Source organism: Frieseomelitta varia, unplaced genomic scaffold (genome assembly GCF_011392965.1).
Source record: "Frieseomelitta varia isolate USP_RPSP 00005682 unplaced genomic scaffold, Fvar_1.2 scaffold_325, whole genome shotgun sequence".
Classification (NCBI taxonomy): domain Eukaryota; kingdom Metazoa; phylum Arthropoda; class Insecta; order Hymenoptera; family Apidae; genus Frieseomelitta; species Frieseomelitta varia.
Window position 1 is genome coordinate 243,899 of NW_025110063.1, and position 20,957 is coordinate 264,855.

Sequence of the window (20,957 nt, forward strand, 5' to 3'; positions counted from 1 at the left end):
AAACCAGCGGATCAAACGATCTGCTCTGTACCAGCGACGGGATGTGCCGCGTGCAGTAGCGACCTAAAACGAAGGTGTTTTTTCTGTTTTCTTGTAACATATCATAAGATGTAAGAACGAAGTTAAAAGGTAAAACGGTCCTTTTGATGCTGAATTACAAACAATCGACGAACCGAACCGAGCACGAACCGGAAACTGCATTGTATTGTAGGATAGGCCGAAACAAAATACATGTAACGCAAGCGAGTCTCGCAAACGGTGTCTAATGACAATCGATATTAGATTGAGCAGTTGCTGGAATTATCGTTATCACTCTGTTGGTGTGATTCGATAGAGGATCGGTGGACGGTAGCCAAGACAAAGTTTGCTTTGGTGTTTGCACCAGCTCATCCAGCTATCGATCCGAACCCTGGCTGACCGAGCAAACTTCCTCGCACTCGTTCCATTCATTTTCAAGGGGCACACGCGTCTTCTCCAAGCTCTGACGCTCGGACAATTTGTCGCCGGTGAACCACTTGTAACTTTTCTTCGGTTCGCCACGCCACTTTTCGATATATATCGTTAGATTTCATCCGAGATTAAACACATACGTATACAGGGGTGGTTTTAGAAAAATGCCAGACACAGTTTAAAAATCATCTCGAATTACTTTTCTGTTTTCTTCGTGGCATTTTTTTCTTTTCTTTTTTTCTTTTTTCGTGAAATAACGATCTCTCGATACAACATCGTCGTTGATAAAAATCGGCACAGAAAAATCGGTTTCATAGAAAAGCAATAAAACACGCGTGAAACGAGAGGCACGAGGAAGAATTTACAGACCGGTGTGCCCTGGTGTGTACACATCGTATAAAGTTCTATATTCAGGAACGTATAAAAGCACGTTCGCCCCGCGAACTTCCCACAGATCAACGATACATACGTGGGTTTTTTATGGCTCCTTGTCAAAATTATACGACTCGATCAGCGCGTCTATAAAGATTTCAATCTCGCACGAAAATTCTACCCTTCCGGTTTTATTTCTGATTATTTGTTTTCGGCGCGACGAAAAACAAGCATCGGTTTATCTGTTCGATTCGATTACGAGGTTTTTACAGAGGGGGGGGGGGGGATAATAGCTAGCAGAGAGACAGTTTGTCCCGCCGTAACGTTACCCTCAGCTTCAACTGAGCGAATTCCCATTAGAGAAATCCCCAATTCGACCTTTCTTATTTCATAAGAGGTCTCCTCTTCCCTGTGTGTCTTCTCCTGATTTCACGCCCTTGCGTTCTGATTTTCTCTCTCTCTCTCTCCCCGTTCCTCAGGGGAAATATGAGACTGAACATTCGTCGACCACCGCGAAACTTCAGCGCGACGCTTTTCCTCGAGGAGGGGAAGAAAAGAAGCGTTCTGATTAATAAACTCCAGTTTCCAAGAGTGACGAACGAAGAAGATCCGGATCAAGCATGACGCTTATTTATTTATGCGCGTTGAAAGTGAAACGATAATTGTCTCAAAAAAAAAAAAAAAATCATTCGAGACACTTGCGAGAATATTACACGTGCGTGCATTAATTCCATTGATGGTGAAATTCAACGATAATACTGTCAATGAGTGTAAAGTCAATTATACCGCAAGATACTCTCGGCTAATAACAAACCAATAGTTCGTACGAAGGAGCTCTTGAATTCCTTAAATTGAAGCCTCGCGGAGATCTTGATACCAGGACGAGAAACCACCGAAATCAAAATAAAGGACAAGTTGTTAAATTTTGTTTCTTAGATAACGACTACCCGTGCTGATTTCTCTGCAAACTCGAATTCTCGAAAGAAACATCAGAAAAAAAAAAAGGGGGAGAGAAAGTAAAAAATACCAAAGAAACACGTTCGTCGATTGCTCAAAATAACGAAGAGTTGATGAAATCATTAGCAATAGAATGAACACCGAACGATAGAAAGAAAAATGGGAGTATGTGTTTTTCTACGGTAATTCAGTGTTGCCGTTTTTTGTCGAATCGGCGGGATTTGCTTCTGCCGTCCTTCCGTACCAGCGAATCCTATGCGAAGACTGCAACATTGTTACATAACTCGACGGCAGCTCGTCGTTTTTTTTTTTTTTTTTTTTTTCTTTTGCGAAGATATCACTCTAATGTATCGACGTGTAAAAAAAATATTGGCCGAGAATGGCCATTGGGATTGACGCGGCACGCCGCTCGGACAGAGATGGCTGCACTTTTTCTATATTCTACCTTGTATATAATATTAAACGTTGTACGATATTAATACGAAGCAGTTAACGTTTAATGTTAGAAGACGTACTACCGAGACGTTAGAATTTCTATTTTCACTTTCGATCGACTTCGTCTAAGTAAAAAAACTCACACTTGCGCATTCAAGCGTGCCGGATCGCGATTCACTGTCGAAAATCGAGAGATATGCACGACAAACACGGCAGGAAGTGTCTCCGTTCGCTGAGATTGTTTCCTACACCGATAGACAGTCGTCCACTGTGAAGAGATAGTCACGTGCACATTGTAGCAGTTTTGTATCATCTGTTCCTCCGGTATGTAAATCTTTGTATAGAGGAACCGGCGTCTCGTGACTTTTATTGGCAAAGACTAAATCGAGAAGATCCGTTTCATTTTCCTGCCTTCCCTCTGCGGATAGAGCACGCGTGCGTTTGCACGTGTGCATTATCCGACGAGGATCTCGTAAACCATTCATTTAATTAGCAAATTGATATCGAACTGAGCTAAAGAAAAGTTTTCTTTCTACTCTTGCGTCTTTCTCGCGTCACGTCACAGTAGTTACGCAGAGATAATTCTCACAGTTTATACATTCGCGTTGAATGTTCGTCGATAAACGGGAAATTCGTTCATTTTTTACTTTTATATGTTTTTACGTTTCTCTGCGATCACTCGTAACGAAATTTGTTCGATTTTTAAGAAAGTATATACGCGTGAAAGAATGCGAAAGGAGAGATTGCGTGCAAGGGAAGGAACAGAAGGCGAAGAACAAGAGGAAATGGAGAACTAAGAGAATACCAAGATTCGTTTGAATTGCTGTCATGTAACAAATGTAATGAATCAATTAATATTTTGTAAATAGTTAAGAAATTGAACACTGTGGAAGTGCATTCGACGTCACTGTAAAATAAAAATGAAAAAAGAAAAAAAAACGAATTGCTGGATATTGTACGTCTGTATAATCGTTTGTCGGACAATGTATCTTATATTACAGAATAATAAAACGAAAAAGAAAAAGACTCGTCAAAATCTTAATTTCCTCTTTTGCGCTGATAAAGTTGAAATATTCTACCGTAGAATAAATGGAGTGAAGCTGAACGTCTCATTTGGAAATCGTTAAATTCATGGGGAATGAAATGCTAGCGTCTCTGCCTGTTGCTATCTTTGTCTTTCACAGTACATATATATATATATCTGTCTTTGTCGCACAGTATTGCGTTCCTTGTCTATTAACAGACGTGTCCCGCCATCTAGCGAAGTTTTCCATTTTCTCTTTTTAGTTCTAGTCGAAACTGAGAGGGACTTAGATGGCAGCACGCGACCTATTCTTATGTCTGTTTTTGTTGCACATAATTATCGCTTCTTGTTCACGATGCTGCTGTCATCTAACCGTGTCTCAATACCGATTGATACTAAAACGACAAAAAGGAAAAATTCGGTAGATGGAAGAACATATATTGGTCGAAATCGATAATAGAGTCGATAATAGAATCGAGGTATATACCTCGTTTGTGCAATTAGTTCCAGTCACAGACGAGATATATGAATAGATCAAGCATTCTATAGGCATTGACTAGGAATAAGATAGACCAGACATTAATTGATGAGAATTATATGTAACAATTATTTGGATCTTACTTTGAGTTGGAGCCAGAAATGCACGTTTTATTTTAAAAATTCAAAACGCAAACACAAATCTAACAACTATTGATTAAACTTTTTCACTGAGTACTGCTGGATAACACTTCTTTCTGGATAACATTTTCTGCTTTACAGTTGATGCGTGCTTTCCTCCGCCATTTTTAACCGCCATTTCCCAGTTTAAAATCGATCGTGAGAAATATCGATTATCGGTCGAAAAATCGCAGGAAGTGTTTACATATTTCGCCGTTGGGCGCTGTAATCAATCATCATTAATTAATTTAAACCCAATACGCGCGAATTTTACACGAAATGTTAACTTGAAATAAAAAATAAAAAATCTCTGATTTAAATCAAATACACAAAATTCATGAGAAATTTTTCAGAAAAAACGAAAATATTCATACACTAGATGAAAAATTGTCAATACTTTAAACTATTACAATTTCGTAAAAAAAAAAAAATTGTAGAACAATTAATTTGACTTTTTTTTAATTTTAAAATTTAAATTTTAAATAAACTTAATTGCAAAAATAATTTGCTCCACACGATATAACTGTATACCAAACAATATTTATGAAAACATTTCTTTGACACTTCCAAGCTTTTTTAAAATCGTGTTTGCAGGATTCATTCAGATTCCATAGTTACACACTAAAATAAATAAGAAAATATCTAATTCATATCTAATTATGTTAAAAAATATATTTCAATTTTTTTCTAATACCTTTAAACAGATATAAATAGTCAAATATATAATGAATTTTTTATTCCAATTTCCATCAATTGCTGGTTTTAAATCGTTGTATCCCTTCATTGATGAAGAATCACCACGTTCAATTCAATATATAACTCTCGAAATGTGACATCTTTTTGATGTAAATATGCTGTCCATATTTTTTGATTTTAATTCTCGTCACTAGCAGTGCTGAGGAAAATTTGCTTGAATCGATACGATAGAACGCGACACGAAAATGGTAAGGGAGGTTCTAGGACCCGAAATCGTAGGACAAAAAAATACATTGCTTGCGAGGTATATGATATACCTTGTCTGTGGTGATTGTAAGTTTGTAATTTTATTTTATGCTAATAAATCGATTATATTGGAAATTATATTAAAATGATACAGGTGAGTATATGTGATTTTACAATGCATTGAGATTCTGGCTGTCTCCTTTTGTTGACGATCTTGTTACCTCTTAAATATCAGAAATTACTTATCAGTAGCAAAAAGATCTGTAATATTTGCCAGAGATCCAGCAGAGAGCGCGGCTGTTTAATCAGACCGGCGCATAGAAAAGACGGAAGAACATATGTTTAAGCAGTAACGCATGCGCAGTCATTGCTTCCGTGACGTACCTAGCCATCTTTCCAGTCAAGCAAAAGTGATTGTTTTCAGCTTTAGTCTTATTTAACGGAACTTTTATTAATGTCAGAGCCACAGTCCGCGCTTCTACTACGAAAACAATTAGCAGGTATCCAGCAAAACTAGTATGGGTGCTAAGTGTGATCCGTGCCTCAAATTTGAGCTGAACGAAAAGCCGGAACCGTTCCCGTACTCCAAACTCGTGCGATCTCATCATCGCTGTGCTTCGACCCCTCGAGATCGGCTTTGTGAACATTTTTTCTGCTGCGATATCAGTTCCTTGAGACCTTTGTAACTTTATGTGAGCACCGATCGAGCCTTCCGTAATCTCACGATGGCCCTGCGCCTGATTAGGGCGTGAAAATCAATACGGCTACGGAACCGTGGTGTGCCTCCCATGAATAACTTTAACCTAGCATTTAATATTGCGTTTAGTTCGCTGTTGCCTCCGAGTCTGGTCTAAATTCTCCTACGGATGATTTTCGTGCGTAGCGGAGGCCGTTTACGCTGTTACCGAAAATAATTGCAGCCAATGTTATTTATAGCATTTCGCGCGTCACTAAATACAACGCGGTTTCGACTAAAAGAAGAAAAAAAAGAAAAAGAAAAAGGACCGAGAAAACCATGCCGTGCAACGACCACCGAAGGTCAATCTTCTTCGAATCGTAACTTTTGTATTATTTCTGACGCATCGTTTGTACAACAAAATCCTTCGAAATTTATTTTCGCGGTGTATCGTGATTTCATCGTCGTTCGCTAATGTTCGTCGTTGAATTTTATATGAAATATCGTGTCATCGTTGTTCGTTAATTCGTGGGTGTTTGACGGTCATTTAGTACGTTAAATTTAACCTAACCTATACATCGTTGAATAACAAAAGTGCTCATTTCACTTATCAAACTAACATAGCTTTGTGCAAATATATTTTTCTTTAAATGTTTTCATTATCATCCGTTTGAATTGTGACCAACCGTACGTATTTTTAAACGGTTCTGTGCTTTTTGATTCAAGCATATGTATACACTTAGTGTTTCAACGCTTCATTGTTCTGAATACGGTAGTTTTATTTAAATTTGATATTCAAAACAAAAACACCAGTTTAAACTAATATTAATTATTAACAGAAAATATTTTTCCAAGTTCATTTTCATCAAAAAATTGTTTAAAATATGAATGTTTGATTTGAATTTTTATTTTTTTCCCCGTAGAATTAAATAAAAACCCAGTAGAAGGGTTTTCAGCAGGCCTCATAGATGACAATGACATATATCAGTGGGAAGTACTCATTATTGGACCTCCGGACACATTATAGTAAGATATTAACTTGTTTATTTCATAACATATTTGAATAAAATAAATGTCCATGTTATAAATTTACTTTATTAAATGGAATGTTATAAATTTACTTTATTAATGAAACGTATTTTTACAAATATATTTTTACATTTCAGTGAAGGTGGGTTTTTCAAAGCACACTTACAGTTTCCAAAAGAATATCCACTTAGGCCACCAAGAATGAAATTCATAACAGAAATATGGCATCCAAACAGTAAGTAGTTTCCTTTAAGGGGCTTTTATGCGTACATAAAGATAGAAAAGTTGTTACAATATAAACAATAATATATATAAAATTGTTACAATATAATGTTGTACTTGCAGTCGAAAAGAATGGTAATGTATGCATATCGATTTTGCATGAACCTGGAGACGATAAGTGGGGCTATGAAAAAGCATCTGAACGGTGGTTACCAGTTCACACAGTTGAGACTATTCTCATAAGTGTTATTAGTATGCTTGCAGATCCTAATGATGAAAGTCCTGCTAATGTGGATGCTGCCGTGAGTAACGTCTTATATTGTACTAATTTAAATTACTGTTTTCAATAATTTTTACTAATGTTGATTGGAACTCTGTAGAAAGAGTGGAGAGAAAGTTATGCAGAATTTAAGAGAAAGGTGGCGAGGTGTGTCAGAAAAAGCCAAGAAGAGTGTTTGTAGGAGATGAACAATTATTCAAATGGAAAGACTTATTTAATTCTGGTGAGTTTTTGCAAAATGTTATTAAATAAAATAACAGACGATAAATATATTTGAATAAATTTTTTTTCTTACTCCTCTCTTAGGGAAGCCGTAAGCACTGTAAGAAAGAAACCGATGCTCAGCATTAAACTAATGGAAAACAGTGCCACTAAAAACGGATATAGCCTGACCCATTCTTAAGCAGAAAAAGGGAGGCAGAGTATGTGTGATAATAAAAGATAGTCACACATCTCTATGAAGTTTATATACCACCGCCACTGACGTACCATCCATTGATACAAAGAACATAAAAGAAACACATGCAGCTCACCTTTTACATAATAAACAACTAAAAAAACTAATTTACACATATACATAATGCAAAAAAATTATCTGTACGATTATTACCTTAATATTGATAGTTATAAACTTAACTTCCCTGTTCCTCCTGCTCAAGAGTTAGCCCCACCCTTTACACCTAAAAGCCTGTAATTTAAAATGTTTACGTTTATTATTGAATAATAATTCCTTAGTGGCGTTTCGTATTTTCTTACTTTCGTAAATATACATAAATAAATTTTTGTAAAGTCAAATACATGATATATGTGTATATATATGTGTGTGCGTGTATACACATGCATATATATATATATATATATGTTACAATCGTTAAATGTAATGCCAGTAAAGAAATGGAAACAAAATATATGTGAATCAATTGTGACATTACGATAAACATAATGTCGATTGAGCTGTGTAAAGTCATGGCTCATGTAAAGAAATGTGGAATTTCTGTTGAACCGTAAGTTGCCAAAATAACGAAATCTAATTAAAGTGATAATAATGCTAATAACAATATTATTATTAGAAATATACCATTAATTACAACTAGTAAAGATAACATAAAATTTCTTACACGGCTACAGAAACTTTATACATGTTTTAAGCAGTGCCAGTTTGTGAGGTGATTGTTAAATTTTATCTTTTTATTATACCCAAACTTGCGGTTCGAAATTATAGATACATTCAAATTTTTTATCCAACTATATATAATTTCATACTGTCAATTAAATTCTACAATATGGAAAATGTTTATTATATTCAACCCGCATTCTATTTATGTTCTCTAATATGAAAAATTTTTTTTATCTATCACTAAAACAAATTATTCTTTTTATACTGTGATTAATTATTTGCACTATGATAAACTTATTTTCAATAGATTACAATATATTTAAATAAAATTTGTTCGATTTTGTAGATTATTTTTTCTTCTTTAATTTAACATTATTTTCATATTACTTTGCATTGTTACTACATACGTTAATAATAATAGATTTTTAGTTATTAAAAGGTAATACTCATTTTGTGAATTACAACATTTTTAATATTAATGATATCAATATTACTTTTTAATTGTATACAATATTATTAATGTGTATATTAGTATTTTCATGTGCATATATACGTAATATTTAACAAGATTATTTTAAAACCTCTATAATTTTATCAATTTGTGTATAATTGCAATAACATTTATAATTCGAATTTGTACAATAAATGAAGCACATAAATAAAAGTTCTTGTAATAAAATGTAATAAAAGTTTACGATTACAATAACAACACGTTTATGATTAATAATGCTAAAGTGTACTGAATCTTTAAAAAAAACTAATTAGAAAATAGATATAAGAGATCCCTAATTTATCGACATGAAGAATTCAAATTCTTATGCACTAGTTTACTTACAATGTTGTTCAAATTCCCTACGCAGTTCACGTGCTTGTTGGCATTGTTTGTTACGTTATGAATTCGTGCTGTACAATTGTAATTTAATTTTCTTCAACTTCAATGTGATTCTTATAAGAACTTAATGGAATATTTTTGGAATTAAAATTTGTAGATTCATAACATAAATTTTATGTATTAAAACATAGTATCATTTTATTTTATTAGAAATCACGATCAATTAATGATGCTATGATTGATTTTGTTTATATTGCAGTTTTCTTTAGTTTTATTACTTTTCATTATTTAGAATATTGACGTAATTGGAAAATATTTTTGGTTTGTATTAAACCAAGTAATTTATAACTATGAACGATGAACATATTGTTTTGACATTACCTGACACACAAAATGCGGATTCAGTAGCTTTGACTCAGTCGCAAGAATTAACACAAGAAAAGATTATGACTGTATGGGGTAGATTATGCCCCATTAAATTGCCCTTTAAAACAATGGGTAAGAGTGCATATTTATTTAACGTTGTGTATCATAAATTTTAATGTAAATTTTACAGAAATGATCAAAGATATTTACACGCTTGGTCGCTCAGAGTCTTGTGATATTTGTGTAACTAGTAATGAATTAAAACCAAAGTGGCTTAGTGTAATGAGTAAGATACATTTCAAAATAACCAGAGAATTTGTTGGTAATACTAATGATACTATAGTATATTTAGAGGACTTAAGTCAAAATGGAACTTTTGTTAATAAAAAGAAAGTAGGCCGTGGAAATAAAGTAGTATTGGAAAGCAATGACGTAATATCATTGGCACAGCCTATAGTTACTGGTAAATATTATTTATGTCATGTAACAAGTATGTATAAATCTTTTACAAATCTCATATTTTATTTATATTATACAATGCAAAATTTATAACAGTTTATATATTCATGAGTACAACGGCATCTGAAAGCAACAACTTGCCCCCTGAGCTCAAAAATAAATATACAGTATCATGTAAATTAGGATCTGGCGCGTGCGGGGAGGTAAAAATGGTATTTAATAAAATTGGTTGTCAGAAATTTGCTATGAAAACTATTATGAAGATTGGTAGCATAACAAATGGACAAAAACATCCATTAAATGATCCTGAAAAAATTATGAATGAAGTTAAAATATTGAAAGCCTTAAAACATGTATGGTGATGTATGAAACATTAAAATGATATATATAGTATGTATTTAATATTCATTTTATTTTTTAGCCCTGTGTAATCAGACTGGAAGAAATTGTAGATACACCAAAAGCAGTATATATAGTTCTGGAATTAATGGAAGGTGGTGAACTTTTTGAAAGAATAAAAAGTAGAGGACGATTATTGGAAAAACATGCAAAAGTAATTTTTTACCAAGTTGTATTAGCTGTTAGTTATCTTCATGATTGTGGTATAACTCATAGAGATCTAAAGGTATGTGTTTTATATATGTATATTTATAATATTGGTTTAAATATAAAAATAAATGAATATCATTTGATTACATTTACAGCCAGAAAATATATTGTTAGCCAGCAATTCAGATATTACATTAGCAAAAGTATCAGATTTTGGTTTGTCAAAATTAGTTGATGCACAAACTATGATGAAAACATTTTGTGGAACCCCTATGTATGTTGCACCTGAGATATTATCTACTATTGGACGAGGTTCTTATACGAATCAAGTATGTTTGCCTATGTAATAAACATTTAGAAAAAATAAAATTCCATATTTACATTTTTGAATAGGTTGATGTATGGAGTTTAGGAGTAATATTATATGCTTGTTTAAGTGGTTCAGTTCCCTTTAATTGTCAAGACAAAAATATGAGCTTGCAAGATCAGATAAAGAGTGGACATTATAGTTTTCCTTCTTCGAAATTTGGACATATAACAAGCAAAGCTATAGATTTGGTACAGTGTTATTTGGCGAAATGTTATAATGAAATGTACAGACAACAGTAGTTTTAATTTTTAGTAAATAATATAATTTTTTTAGATCAAGCGTATGATGACAGTTAATCCAAGAAGGAGGATTACAATCAAACAAGTTTTACTACATCCTTGGTTACAAGACCGTGAACTTCGAGAAACTGTCGACATCTTATTATCAAAAGAAAATGATGAAAACGTAGCACCGAAAAATATTTCTACTGGTATTCAGTATGAACAAAATTTAATGAAAAGACCAAGGTTAGATTTCTAGTTAGAAATGTTTGCCCTAACTAATATTATTATTTAAAAAAATCATTAAATCGTAATCTATTTCTAGTAAATGAAGTTATTGTATTTGACTGAGTCGATCATAACTAGTATAAGTTTAGACACATAGAAATTCATTTTCAATTCATTTCAAAATTTTATTTTTCATTAAATTAATAGCCAAATTAAAATAATTACGTATTAAATTGATTTAATTTTGAAACATTATAATGTACATAAATTTAATAATAACAATAAAATTGAAGCATAATAAAGAAACGTAACCGATATGCACCAAAAAATAATGTACAAATAGTAATTATAAGAAATTATTTTTTGTAGTTTTACATTTTTGTACACTCGTAATTATTAAAAGTTTATAAACACGTCATTTGCTCTCTCTTCACTAAAATTTTTGCTTAAAACAAAAAAAATGACTAAATATCGCGAAATCTTATCTTTATAATTTTTCTTTAATAGAAATAAAACTTTGTATGTAATAAGAAAATCTGGTTTATATACAATTACAAATCGTATCAAGAATATTTTATTATTAATCGTTCTTTCGTTCTTCTGTCTATTTCTTTCTGCATGGATACTGTTCTTCTCCATTACATGGATTTGGAAGTGGAGTTTCCATCTGAGGCCGTTCCTTTTTAGTTAGTCCCGCTATCAATCTTTTTATTTGTGCTATCGCTTTTCCAGGATTCAAACCCTTCAAATAATAATGACATACAATACAATCATTAACATCTTAACTCCTACTCCCTGTATTACTATATTATGCACTTCATACCTTCGGGCAAGTTTTTGTGCAATTGAAAATAGTATGACATCGATATACGGAATAAAAGTCGCGCAATTTACTAAGCCTTTCTTTATGTCCCATGTCACGTGAATCTATTATCCACCTATAAGCCTACACGATAAAAACATTTCATGTTGTGTATTAAAATTTATCTTCTTTTATATATATATATATATAAATGATATACCTGCAGAAGCGTTGCAGGACCTAAAAATTTATCACCGAGCCACCAATACGGTGGACAGGAATAAGTGCAGCATCCACAAAGAACACATTCATATAAACCATTGAGTTTATCTCTATCTTTTGGACTTTGTAGAATTTGTCGTAAACCAATAAAATTTTCTTCTCCAGGTCGTTTTAAAAATGGTTCAATAGTCTGGTATTGTTTCAAGAATTGTTCCATATCCGTTATCAAGTCTCTAATTACGTATGAATGCGGCAAAGGATATATAATTATAGGTTTCGGCGATTCCTTCACTTTTCTAGAAGTAAAAAGTAGGATGCTACATAGTTTTAGTAAAGAGACGTCATATAACATCTTCGGTTTCTTACAATTTTTTGAATGATCATTACGAACTCAAATACAAATACAAATAACCGAATTGAGGATTAAACCTATAATATATACTATGCTACAAAAAAAAGTATTTTTCTCGCATTACGTGACGCAAGCCAAGGTATTGACACCATTTATATTCATCGCGCAAGTCCCGCAAATTCCCTCGCGACAGGATCTTCGATAAGACAATGTGGGATCATGTTCTGCTTTTATTAATGTGAGCACATCCAATATCATTGTGCCGCATTTATTTAAATCAATGCTGAATTGTTGCATGTATGGTTTTACATCTGGTTTTTCGGGGTTCCAACGATATATTCGAACAGTCTGCAACCTCGGCTTTTCCACCACCTTTTTTTCCTAAAGATGAATTAGAGAAAGAGAGAAGGAAACCATTAGTTTGTAGAATAAAACTTACAAGACACAGAAAGGGACAGGAAATGAGAAAATAACAAGTTTAATATAAAAATAACAATTTTTAATAACAAGTACGAGTTTTTAATATAACTGTAACGTTTGTGGTTGCTAACTTTTGTAGGTGCTTTGCATTCTTTCACAGCGGCAACTTCGGCGTTAATAACGTTTTCTGTCTCGGATAGTTGCTTCTCTGTCTTCTGTCTTGAACTGGAAAGAAATCTGTGGCTTGGGAAACGACTATTTTGACACATGCCTCGTCGAAGGGACGCAGTTGTGCAAGACCAGAATCGGCTCGCATAATTGATAATGTTGAGATTAAACATACTTGTAAAAGTTTTATGAAAAATCTCTAATATGTGTCATCTGAGATTATAAGGGCATATTTTGTTTCTCTAATCTTGCCATCATTTTGTTTTGCAGTGACAGTATAATTCTTAGTTAAGATAGAAACAAAATATCGTCATTTGAAAGAACTTCATAACTGTTCTTTGGCGATCGGTTCACTTTGAAAGTGAAAAATATCATATTGTAGATAGTGTAGAAATAACGAAATGATGTCTTAGCTAGATTTTTGAATTAAACATGATATAAAACAAAGTAGTAAACAAGTACGTAATCATATGGTTAAAAATTCACAATTCATTAAAACAAACGATAATATTTCACTGACGCATACATCTGATATAAATATGCAACGCCAATGGTCGTTGATTTTGCAATAATAATAATTATTTCCTATTATCTCCCTTTCAAAACAATTTGTGACCTATCCTTTGTATTCATATGTGAATGATTATTTGCGTAACATTCATATGTTTTTACCTATTAAAAATATAATTAATTCTAAATAATTTTCGGAAGAATACACACCAATGTTATAAACATTTATATTACCTCACAGTAATAAACATGGTTCACATTTCGAAACAATAAATTACAATTTATCTGAACGTTTGATTCGTACTGTTGCTCAACACTTGTTTCGCGGTATAATATTTTAAATGTCTCGAGTTATTTTAAAAGGTCAGAAGTTATCTCTTGTTACACACGAGTTAAAAAGGATTAACCCCCGCAAAGAAGCAGTCTTCTTCGTGCAAATCAAGCCGCAGCAATAAATATTCATTAAAATTCTCATAGCTTTGCAGGTATGAGCAAATACAATTAAACGTTTCAAATTCGGTTGATTACCACCTGTTGCATAAAGAAACGTGTATATGCATATCAGTTCAAATACTAAGAACTAAGTTATATAGATTTTAAATTATCGTGTATTATAAACTATGAAATCAATGAAAAAATTAAAAAAAAAAAGAAAATTTAGTGTCTAATAATCTCAAAAAATTGCAAAAACTTCGTGAAGAGTAATAAATACGGAGGTTATAGTTTTATTATATTATATAAATAACTTATAATAGCTAATAGTATTAATAATAATATCTCTTACAGTAATCTTGTGATAGTTTTGTAAATATTTTATTTTTACTTAACTTTATATTCGTACATATGTATAATGTAGTTATGCATAAATAGCAATATTATACGAAATTTTATAATCTGAATTTTTCACATATACTATATTCTTTTACAATGATCATTAATATCAAATTTAATTGTTTAGGCAGTATGCAGCACATTGTTTTAGTTATTGGCGGTGGTGGTAGAGAACATGCTATTGCTTGGAAACTTTCACAATCTCCTCACGTAAATATTTTATATATAATGTATCACCAATATTGTACAAAGATATTCACTTAAATATCTAAATCTTTTCAGGTGCATAAGATTTATGTTTCTCCTGGAAATAGTGGAATTTCATTAGTCGATAAAGTTTCTCTAATAAAATTAAATATTAAGGATAATAAGGTATATATTATTTTATGAGTTATTATTAATTACATGAATGAATTAATCATGCTAGATTTTATATTGCATAGGAAGTAGCAACATGGGCTAAAGATAATAAAGTAAATTTAGTAGTTATTGGCCCAGAAGAATACTTGGCTAATGGGCTAGCAGATGAATTAAAAAATGTAGAAATTAATTGTTTTGGCCCACAAAAAGCTGCATCTAAAATCGAAGCAGACAAATACTGGGCAAAAGAATTTATGGATAAATATAAGATTCCTACTGCAAAATGGAAAGGATTTGTAAATCCAGAAGAAGCAAAGAAATTTGTTATAAAGTAAATGACAAAATTTTATTAATAAATAAATTGTAAGGAAGGGCATTACATGTATATTAATCAATTTTAGTGCACCCTATCCAGCAACTGTAGTAAAAGCTTCAGGCTTGGCAGCTGGAAAAGGAGTCATAGTAGCAAAAGATAAACAAGAAGCATGTAAAGCTATAGATGAAATATTAACAGACAAAAAATTTGGATCTGCTGGTGAATCAATAGTGATAGAAGAATTATTAGAAGGAGAAGAAGTGTCTGTACTTGCGTTTACAGATGGTAGAATAATAAAAACAATTTTTAATCAATGCTATCCATATTCACACTGACTAAGTTATTATTAAATTAGAAATTCTTTTTCTTTTATAGGAAAAACCATTGTACCAATGGCACCTGCACAAGATCACAAAAGAATATTTGATGGAGATACAGGACCAAATACTGGTGGCATGGGTGCTTACTGCCCATGTCCATTGTTGAACAAAGCAGATTACGAAATAGTAAAAACAAACATCTTGCAAAAAGTTATTGATGGTCTTAGACAAGAACAAATTCCATTTGTTGGTTTGTATCAGATATTAGAGCTATATTAAAATTTATAATATATTTTGTGAAAACAATTTAATGTACAAAAAATTATTATTTAAAAAAATATAGGTGTATTATATGCTGGATTAATGTTGACAAAAGATGGACCAAAAGTTTTAGAATTTAACTGTAGATTTGGAGATCCTGAAACACAAGTAGTATTACCATTACTAAAATCGGATTTATTTAATATTATGAAGGTAATCTTGTTTTAATATAAGAAACTATAGCTGAAATTAATTCAGTGTATATTAATGTAGGCTTGTTGTGAGGGTTCTTTAATTGAATCTCAAATCGTATGGGAAGAAAATCTGTTTGCTGTTGGTGTTATTTTAGCATCTCGAGGATATCCGGTATCGTCATCAAAGGGTCAAGTTATAACAGGCGTCAATAATATTCTACGTGAAAGAAATCAATTTGTTTTCCACAGTGGAACAAGTATTTCTTCTGAAGGAGAATTATTAACTAATGGTAATTTATGAATATACATATACAAGTAAACTCAGTATTTGTCTTATTGCTTGTTTGTTAGGCGGAAGAGTTTTAATTACTGTAAGTTTAGCACCTTCATTGGCTTTGGCTGCTGCTAAAGCAACACATGCTGCCCAAAACATATTTTTTGAAGGGAAGCAATTTAGAACAGATATAGCACATAAAGGAATAGCAAGGTATCGTGTAATGAAAATTATACAGAAGAAAAGAAAAATTTTAATAAAGGAATATTATCAGGTTTATATTGCATCATGGACAATTGACATACAAAAGTAGTGGTGTGGACATAGAAGCTGGAGATTCGTTAGTTTCAGCTATTAAACCAGCATCTTACTCGACCCAACGTTTAGGTACAATAGGTTCAATTGGTAGTTTCGGTGGCTTATTTGACATAAAAGCTACTGGTTATAAAGATCCAATTCTAGTATCTGGAACTGATGGTGTTGGAACCAAATTAAAAGTACGTAAATATTTATGAGAAGTTACAATGATATAATGACAATGCACAAAATCCAACTTGCAGATAGCATTTGAATGCAAACAACATGATACAGTGGGCATAGATTTAGTGGCTATGTGTGTAAATGATGTTCTTGCACATGGTGCTGAACCTTTATTCTTTCTGGATTATTTTGCTTGTAGTAAATTAAATGTGGATGTAGCTAGTAATGTTATAAATGGAATAAGTGAAGGATGTAAAAAAGCTGGATGTTCATTAGTAAGTAAAAATAAATTTACTTTCCAATTTTTTCATTTAATATAGCAATTTAAAAGGAACATTATATATAGACATTGAATTTAGATTGGTGGAGAAACAGCAGAAATGCCAAACATGTATTCTAATGAAGAATACGATTTAGCCGGTTTCGCTGTGGGAATAGTTGAAAGAGATGATTTGCTTCCACGAATAGATAATATAAAAGAAAATGATATTGTAATTGGCCTTCCATCAAGTGGAGTGCACAGTAATGGATTCAGCCTTGTTCGGAAAATTTTAAAATTGACAGATAAAAAATATTCAGATATAGCGCCTTTTTCTAACAATAATCGTACAATCGGTATTTATTGTACCCTTTAATTTATATTACTTCTTTTGCATAAAAGTTTATTTAAATTTATTATTCTAGGTAATGAATTGTTAGAACCAACGAAAATTTACGTAAAAGGAGTGATTCCTGCTTTGCGCACAAATTTAGTAAAAGCATTCGCACATATTACTGGAGGAGGTCTGACAGAAAATATACCGAGAGTTTTACCGAAAAATATGGGAGCAGTTTTGGATGCACGGACATGGATTATTCAACCAATTTTTGCTTGGTTGGCAACTATAGGTGAGAAAATAATTAAAAATATTAATCAAATTTTAATGTATAAATTTATTTAATACTTCTGCATATCTTTTTAATAGGAGGAATTAATAAAGAAGAGATGTTAAGAACATTTAATTGCGGCATTGGCGCTATTCTAATTTGTTCAGAAAAAGATAAGGACGAAGTTTTGACTAAATTACAAATAGAAAATCCCAAGATCATTGGATATATAACTAATTATAAAAGTAAATTTTATTTAATGTTATTTTATTAAAAATATTTTTATTTATATTATACACGTTAAAATATTACAGATAATCAAACTAGAATACATGTCAAAAATTTTGAAGAGGTATTAGAAGTAAGAATGAAACAATACATACCGGACGTTATTTCACAGTTAGGTAAGCCTTTAAAAAAAGTAGGTGTTTTAATATCCGGAAGCGGAACCAATTTACAGTCACTGATCGATGCAACTCGAGATCCATCCCAACATATTGGTGCTGAAATTGTTATAGTTATATCTAATAAACCAAATGTTGAGGGACTTAAACGAGCTGAAAAAGCTGGTATTAAGACGGTGGTAATTGTCATTTTTTAAATTTCACTAATTTCTCCATCTTTCATCACAAATCACTCAATGTATGATCATAGGTCGTTAAACACGCGGATTATCCCAATCGAGAAGAGTTTGATGCAGCGATGACTGTCGAACTTATTGCTGCTGAAGTTGAAATAGTTTGTCTTGCTGGTTTTATGCGAATTTTATCAAATACTTTCGTAAATCTATGGCGTGGCAATTTAATAAATGTTCATCCTTCGTTATTACCATCATTTAAAGGTGCACATGCACACAAAGATGTTTTAGCAGCTGGAGTACGCGTTTCAGGATGTACAGTGCATTTCGTAGAAGTATGATATACATTATAATACATGATATATATTATATTTATAAATTTTTATTTACATTAAAAAATTTTTTCATGTATTTAAAAATAATTTTTAGACTGATATCGATTCTGGAGCAATTATTGAACAAGCAGCAGTACCTGTACTGCCACATGATACCGTAGAAAGTCTTCAAGAACGAGTGAAAATAGCTGAACATCGTATTTTTCCACTAGCTTTAAAATATTTAGCTACCGAAAGGATACACTTAAACGACGATAATTCTATTACATGGAATTATTAATCTCAGTTGTATAATTATTTTATGCATCATGTATATTTGATACACTTATTTTATTTTATATATATTAAATTTTCTACCAGAAATAAATCAATAGAAATAACAAATTTAGTTAAAAGAAATGTGCTAAAATAATCTAATAAAAAAGTATGTTTTCTACGAACCCTTGTTATTGAAAATTGAAAATATTACTTCAAATAAACCATCTTTCTTTGTAGAGACATCAGGATCTACATTTTTCGAATTATATTTTATAGTTGTGTGTGTTTTTTGTGGTGGTGTCGAAAGTGCTTCTTTTGCAAACTCCTCTAATTTAATATGAAACATTTGTTTCTGAAGTATAGGTACTAATAAATTATACTTGTCGATTTTACTATTTATTCGTTTTGTTTCAAACTTAAAGTTATCTACAATTTTCTTCCAAGCACTTTCATCTGCGAAGTTTAATGGAAGATGTCCCACGTTATTACGAGCGCTTATTAATTGTTTTCGTAAATTTTGTATGTCTTCTCTAATTTCTTTAGATAACTGTATCCATTCCGGACTAAATCCATTTTCTATTAGTACCTACAATTTAATTTCACATGTTATTGTAAATGTTGTAATTATTGTAAATTTCTAATTTAAGTTAATTTATCATACCTCATTTAGTTTGTAAGTAACAAAATCAACATATGGATTTCGGGTGTTTGTATTTTCCTTCAACGGTTTACCGGTGCCTGGGAGATCTTTAAATTCACCTTTATTCATTGCTTCTTGAATTAAATCTTCTACTAAACGATCCATACCAAAACGTGTTTTAATATCTTTAGCACGTTGTTTATCCATTCCAACTAATGTATTACGTTCTTCAGCTTGCAACTTTTTTAATCTATGTTCCAATACATTGTCAACTGCTTTTTGAGCCTTTTCTATTGTGTATAATTTTTGTCTTTTGCTAGGTGTTCCAATTCCTACATTATACATCAAATAATGACGATGTTGTGGTGCTGTATGCTAAAATATAAATATACATAGTTAGAAAATGTAATTAGTTGCATATAAAGTTAAAAAATGTACTTTGATGTCAAACTCTTCCACTTCAGGTAAATTTGTACTGTTTTCTTTCTCCTTTATCCTTGATTTACGAATTTCTCTGTAAGCAGCTTCAATCTGTGAAAAAAAGTTTATAACTTTATATACAGTGCTAAATAATCTTTATCAATAAAACAATATTGATATATTGTATGATTACCTCAGAAAATTTGGTTGCATCAGCTTCTGATGTACCACTATCTGGATGAAATCTTTTTGCTTGGCAAATGAATGCTAGTTTGAGAGATTCATTTTCGCAATCTTCTGCAACTTGTAGTATTTGGTAGCATTTCTTAAAATGCAATAAAAAATATAAAGCTTATTTAATATTACTTAGATTTATAGTCATAATTATAGATAGTTCTATATTTAAACAGAAAATATTCATTATGATTACAGAAAATTAAAAAATGATATTTATCAGAAATTTGGAAATACTAGCAAATAATTTAATATAATTTTGATGTAAAAGTATGTAACATGATTAATATTATATATGTGTAATAGAAAACACACCTTTATATCATATTGATGTTTAAATCTCTTTATCTGCATAAATTCCCAACAAGATATGCAGTGCATATGCTCGAAAGATTTTTTGTTACACTGATTAAATTTTAACATGATCTTCATAAGATTAAATACCGATAAGTTTAATACTTTGTTTTATGATTATATAACTGTCTATATTATTATAATATACATATGTTAACATGTGAACTATTATTTGAAATATTCAAAATAACCTACATGTTTATACCGAAAAACATTTTCAAATTGTATGCTACAAATGACACTCTACGAAAATGTAATTTTCGGTGTAAATTAGATGCTCTAAGCATATTAAAGATAATTTAATTGTCATGGAATTTACATGGTTCTTAAAAATCGTACAAACACCAACGTTACATTGACGTTTCAAGAAACATATGCATCATGTGACATATATCTAATATCATATGGTGAATATAACAAACCCAGCTGATCGTCGTACAATTATTTATTCATCCGCTTATTTCTAATGTTTATAGATACATCTTAATAGTAATTTTTCTAATTCATTTTTAATTAATTTTTTAAATATATATTACATAACATACAAATAAAATTACATATATATTCATATACAAA

The 20,957-nt window shown here is 31.4% G+C and overlaps 5 protein-coding genes across 9 annotated transcripts; 3 read left to right on the forward strand and 2 right to left on the reverse strand.

Moving 5' to 3' along the window:
- Window positions 1-5,181: 5,181 nt before the first annotated feature.
- On the forward strand, window positions 5,182-8,505 carry LOC122530053 (ubiquitin-conjugating enzyme E2 G1). 2 transcript variants are annotated; one of them, XM_043656690.1, is made up of 6 exons: window positions 5,182-5,337; window positions 6,437-6,539; window positions 6,680-6,777; window positions 6,888-7,066; window positions 7,145-7,267; window positions 7,351-8,505. In XM_043656690.1, exons 1-5 carry the CDS (start codon window positions 5,292-5,294, stop codon window positions 7,223-7,225), a joined length of 507 nt encoding a protein of 168 aa, XP_043512625.1. In that variant the 5' UTR covers window positions 5,182-5,291; the 3' UTR covers window positions 7,226-7,267; window positions 7,351-8,505. The 2 variants fall into 2 exon arrangements, with proteins under 2 accessions (XP_043512625.1, XP_043512624.1); XM_043656689.1 differs by lacking the exon at window positions 5,182-5,337 and adding an exon at window positions 5,739-5,875.
- Window positions 8,506-8,991: 486 nt separating this feature from the next.
- On the forward strand, window positions 8,992-11,431 carry LOC122530057 (ovarian-specific serine/threonine-protein kinase Lok-like). Of its 2 annotated transcripts, XM_043656695.1 has the most exons (8): window positions 9,059-9,074; window positions 9,286-9,491; window positions 9,550-9,822; window positions 9,915-10,171; window positions 10,240-10,443; window positions 10,523-10,696; window positions 10,761-10,925; window positions 11,011-11,431. In XM_043656695.1, exons 2-8 carry the CDS (start codon window positions 9,344-9,346, stop codon window positions 11,215-11,217), a joined length of 1,428 nt encoding a protein of 475 aa, XP_043512630.1. In that variant the 5' UTR covers window positions 9,059-9,074; window positions 9,286-9,343; the 3' UTR covers window positions 11,218-11,431. The 2 variants fall into 2 exon arrangements, with proteins under 2 accessions (XP_043512629.1, XP_043512630.1); XM_043656694.1 differs by having other exon boundaries at window positions 8,992-9,491.
- Window positions 11,432-11,571: 140 nt separating this feature from the next.
- Window positions 11,572-13,980, reverse strand: LOC122530061 (succinate dehydrogenase [ubiquinone] iron-sulfur subunit-like). 2 transcript variants are annotated; one of them, XM_043656701.1, is made up of 6 exons: window positions 13,895-13,980; window positions 13,114-13,822; window positions 12,687-12,943; window positions 12,209-12,506; window positions 12,010-12,132; window positions 11,572-11,928 (listed from the first exon to the last, which is right to left on the reverse strand). In XM_043656701.1, the coding sequence occupies exons 2-6, from the start codon at window positions 13,321-13,323 to the stop codon at window positions 11,791-11,793; spliced, it is 1,026 nt and encodes a 341-aa protein (XP_043512636.1). In that variant the 5' UTR covers window positions 13,324-13,822; window positions 13,895-13,980; the 3' UTR covers window positions 11,572-11,790. The 2 variants fall into 2 exon arrangements, with proteins under 2 accessions (XP_043512636.1, XP_043512637.1); XM_043656702.1 differs by having other exon boundaries at window positions 13,114-13,843; window positions 13,895-13,950.
- Window positions 13,941-18,755, forward strand: LOC122530054 (trifunctional purine biosynthetic protein adenosine-3). Of its 2 annotated transcripts, none has more exons than XM_043656691.1 (17): window positions 13,941-14,145; window positions 14,619-14,701; window positions 14,774-14,863; window positions 14,935-15,182; window positions 15,253-15,452; window positions 15,543-15,737; window positions 15,831-15,961; window positions 16,022-16,232; window positions 16,294-16,429; window positions 16,491-16,713; window positions 16,777-16,971; window positions 17,056-17,311; window positions 17,381-17,584; window positions 17,662-17,808; window positions 17,878-18,146; window positions 18,218-18,475; window positions 18,570-18,755. In XM_043656691.1, exons 2-17 carry the CDS (start codon window positions 14,624-14,626, stop codon window positions 18,753-18,755), a joined length of 3,027 nt encoding a protein of 1,008 aa, XP_043512626.1. In that variant the 5' UTR covers window positions 13,941-14,145; window positions 14,619-14,623. The 2 variants fall into 2 exon arrangements, with proteins under 2 accessions (XP_043512626.1, XP_043512627.1); XM_043656692.1 differs by lacking the exon at window positions 13,941-14,145 and adding an exon at window positions 14,182-14,376.
- Window positions 18,494-20,859, reverse strand: LOC122530060 (dnaJ homolog subfamily C member 28). Its single transcript, XM_043656700.1, has 5 exons — window positions 20,343-20,859; window positions 19,987-20,118; window positions 19,812-19,904; window positions 19,395-19,748; window positions 18,494-19,319 (listed from the first exon to the last, which is right to left on the reverse strand). Exons 1-5 carry the CDS (start codon window positions 20,457-20,459, stop codon window positions 18,909-18,911), a joined length of 1,107 nt encoding a protein of 368 aa, XP_043512635.1. The 5' UTR covers window positions 20,460-20,859; the 3' UTR covers window positions 18,494-18,908.
- Window positions 20,860-20,957: the final 98 nt, after the last annotated feature.

Bases quoted from the DNA above. Each gene is read 5' to 3' on its own strand.
- LOC122530057 (XM_043656694.1), top strand. From the start codon at position 9,344: ATGAACGATGAACATATTGTTTTGACATTACCTGACACACAAAATGCG. The intron at 9,823-9,914 runs GTAAATATTATT...AATTTATAACAG, and splicing joins GGCACAGCCTATAGTTACTG to TTTATATATTCATGAGTACA. The intron at 10,926-11,010 runs GTACAGTGTTAT...TAATTTTTTTAG, and splicing joins CAAGCAAAGCTATAGATTTG to ATCAAGCGTATGATGACAGT.
- LOC122530060 (XM_043656700.1), bottom strand. From the start codon at position 20,459: ATGAAGATCATGTTAAAATTTAATCAGTGTAACAAAAAATCTTTCGAG. The intron at 19,749-19,811 runs GTACATTTTTTA...TTTATATTTTAG, and splicing joins TGGAAGAGTTTGACATCAAA to CATACAGCACCACAACATCG. The intron at 19,320-19,394 runs GTATGATAAATT...ATTAAATTGTAG, and splicing joins TTACTTACAAACTAAATGAG to GTACTAATAGAAAATGGATT.
- LOC122530054 (XM_043656691.1), top strand. From the start codon at position 14,624: ATGCAGCACATTGTTTTAGTTATTGGCGGTGGTGGTAGAGAACATGCT. The intron at 15,962-16,021 runs GTAATCTTGTTT...ATATTAATGTAG, and splicing joins ATTTATTTAATATTATGAAG to GCTTGTTGTGAGGGTTCTTT. The intron at 17,585-17,661 runs GTGAGAAAATAA...TCTTTTTAATAG, and splicing joins TGCTTGGTTGGCAACTATAG to GAGGAATTAATAAAGAAGAG.
- LOC122530061 (XM_043656701.1), bottom strand. From the start codon at position 13,323: ATGTTTAATCTCAACATTATCAATTATGCGAGCCGATTCTGGTCTTGC. The intron at 12,133-12,208 runs GTATATCATTTA...TTTATCGTGTAG, and splicing joins GTCCTGCAACGCTTCTGCAG to GCTTATAGGTGGATAATAGA. The intron at 11,929-12,009 runs GTATGAAGTGCA...TATTATTTGAAG, and splicing joins GCACAAAAACTTGCCCGAAG to GGTTTGAATCCTGGAAAAGC.
- LOC122530053 (XM_043656689.1), top strand. From the start codon at position 5,761: ATGTTATTTATAGCATTTCGCGCGTCACTAAATACAACGCGGTTTCGA. The intron at 6,540-6,679 runs GTAAGATATTAA...TTTACATTTCAG, and splicing joins GGACCTCCGGACACATTATA to TGAAGGTGGGTTTTTCAAAG. The intron at 7,067-7,144 runs GTGAGTAACGTC...GGAACTCTGTAG, and splicing joins CTGCTAATGTGGATGCTGCC to AAAGAGTGGAGAGAAAGTTA.